Source organism: Dufourea novaeangliae, unplaced genomic scaffold (genome assembly GCF_001272555.1).
Source record: "Dufourea novaeangliae isolate 0120121106 unplaced genomic scaffold, ASM127255v1 C1087028, whole genome shotgun sequence".
Taxonomy (NCBI): Eukaryota; Metazoa; Arthropoda; class Insecta; order Hymenoptera; family Halictidae; genus Dufourea; species Dufourea novaeangliae.
Window position 1 is genome coordinate 1 of NW_015377866.1, and position 1,291 is coordinate 1,291.

At 51.8% G+C, this 1,291-nt stretch overlaps 1 protein-coding gene across 1 annotated transcript; it reads right to left on the reverse strand.

The window, feature by feature from the left end:
• Window positions 1-13: 13 nt before the first annotated feature.
• LOC107193246 (nucleolin 2-like) lies at window positions 14-1,096 on the reverse strand (the record flags this gene model as incomplete). Its single annotated transcript, XM_015582648.1, has 2 exons — window positions 14-189; window positions 342-1,096. Coding segments are annotated over 2 exons (931 nt in total), but the record flags the coding sequence as incomplete, so codon positions are not given.
• Window positions 1,097-1,291: the final 195 nt, after the last annotated feature.

Sequence of the window (1,291 nt, forward strand, 5' to 3'; positions counted from 1 at the left end):
CCGCCCTTTCCGCCACCCTTTCCACCGCCCACCGAGGTGGAGAAAACCCTCCGGAGCGTGTCGCTCTTCTTCTTGTCCTGCACATTGCCTGCGTCTTCTTCTTGTAGCTTCGGACCTGGACTGTTGTCGCTGTCCGAGTTCTCTGGGGATGTTGTCCTCGTTTGCGGCAATCTTGGTCTGGGGGGTACCCTGTCCACATGGATAATGATTGTGAAACTGGTTCATGGATAGTATTATAATATAGGTAACTATTTATTTGGAAGATTTAAGAATGAAGCGGAGGCGATCTAACCTGTTTGTTTACAAATCTAATCGAATACTACAAAAGTGTAATTCCTTACCTGGCGACTTGGATATGACTGTTCCTCACCGACACCTCGGACTCGCTATCCGAATCCGAGCCAGCGGCGGTTACACGTGAACTGGATCTCCTCGATTTCGCTTTAGTCGGGCTCTTCTTCTTCTCCTGTTTCTTCGGCGAGTCCGCGAGTTTGTTCCTCTTAATGGAGACCCTCCTCCAGCGCGAGGTATCGTCATCGGAGGCACTATTATTCTTCCTGGTCGGCGTGGTCTCTTCCTCGCTGGAAGAACCGCTCAGACGCGACCGTCTCTTCTCGTTCACCGGGGCGACCACGGGCGACACTCTGACCGGTCGATCGCTATCGGAATCGCTGGAAGCACCCTGGGGGGATCTGTCGTCGCTGCCATCGTCGCTGGTAGCGATGGTAGGCTTCGAGATCGGTTGCTTCTTCTTCATCGGGCTGCCCACACCTCTCGTTCTGCTGCGAGGTTTCCCATTCTTGATACTCTCCTCGGACGTACGGTGGCTAGCCTTCGGGCTCTTCGTCGGTTTTCTGGGTCGTCCTCGTTTCCTTGCGTCGGCCACCTTTGGTTTCTCCGTGGGCGCACGAATTTCCTCGACAGGTTGAATCTTCTCTTGGTCCGAGTGATGATCGCTGTCGCTGAGTTTAGTTATCAACGAGTCGGTGTGCGTCCTCTTCAAGGCCTCGTCTAGCTTCCTGTCGTGACCGGGCTTCTCCCAGTGCGTCCTCGCGTCAGCTTTGAAGGCCGGGGAGCTCTCTCGCCTGTTGCAATCCTGGTGACACATACAAATGTCCCTATTAAAAATCGAATCCTCCGACAGGAGATCGGTTTAACCCCTTGCCTTATAACATGAGTCATACACGTGATGACGATTTCACTCTGCATTTAATAAACATTTTCCCTGAACTGAAACTGCCACAAGAGTAGAATTCCTTATGTATCCGGGAAATCATTAATAAAAAAAAAA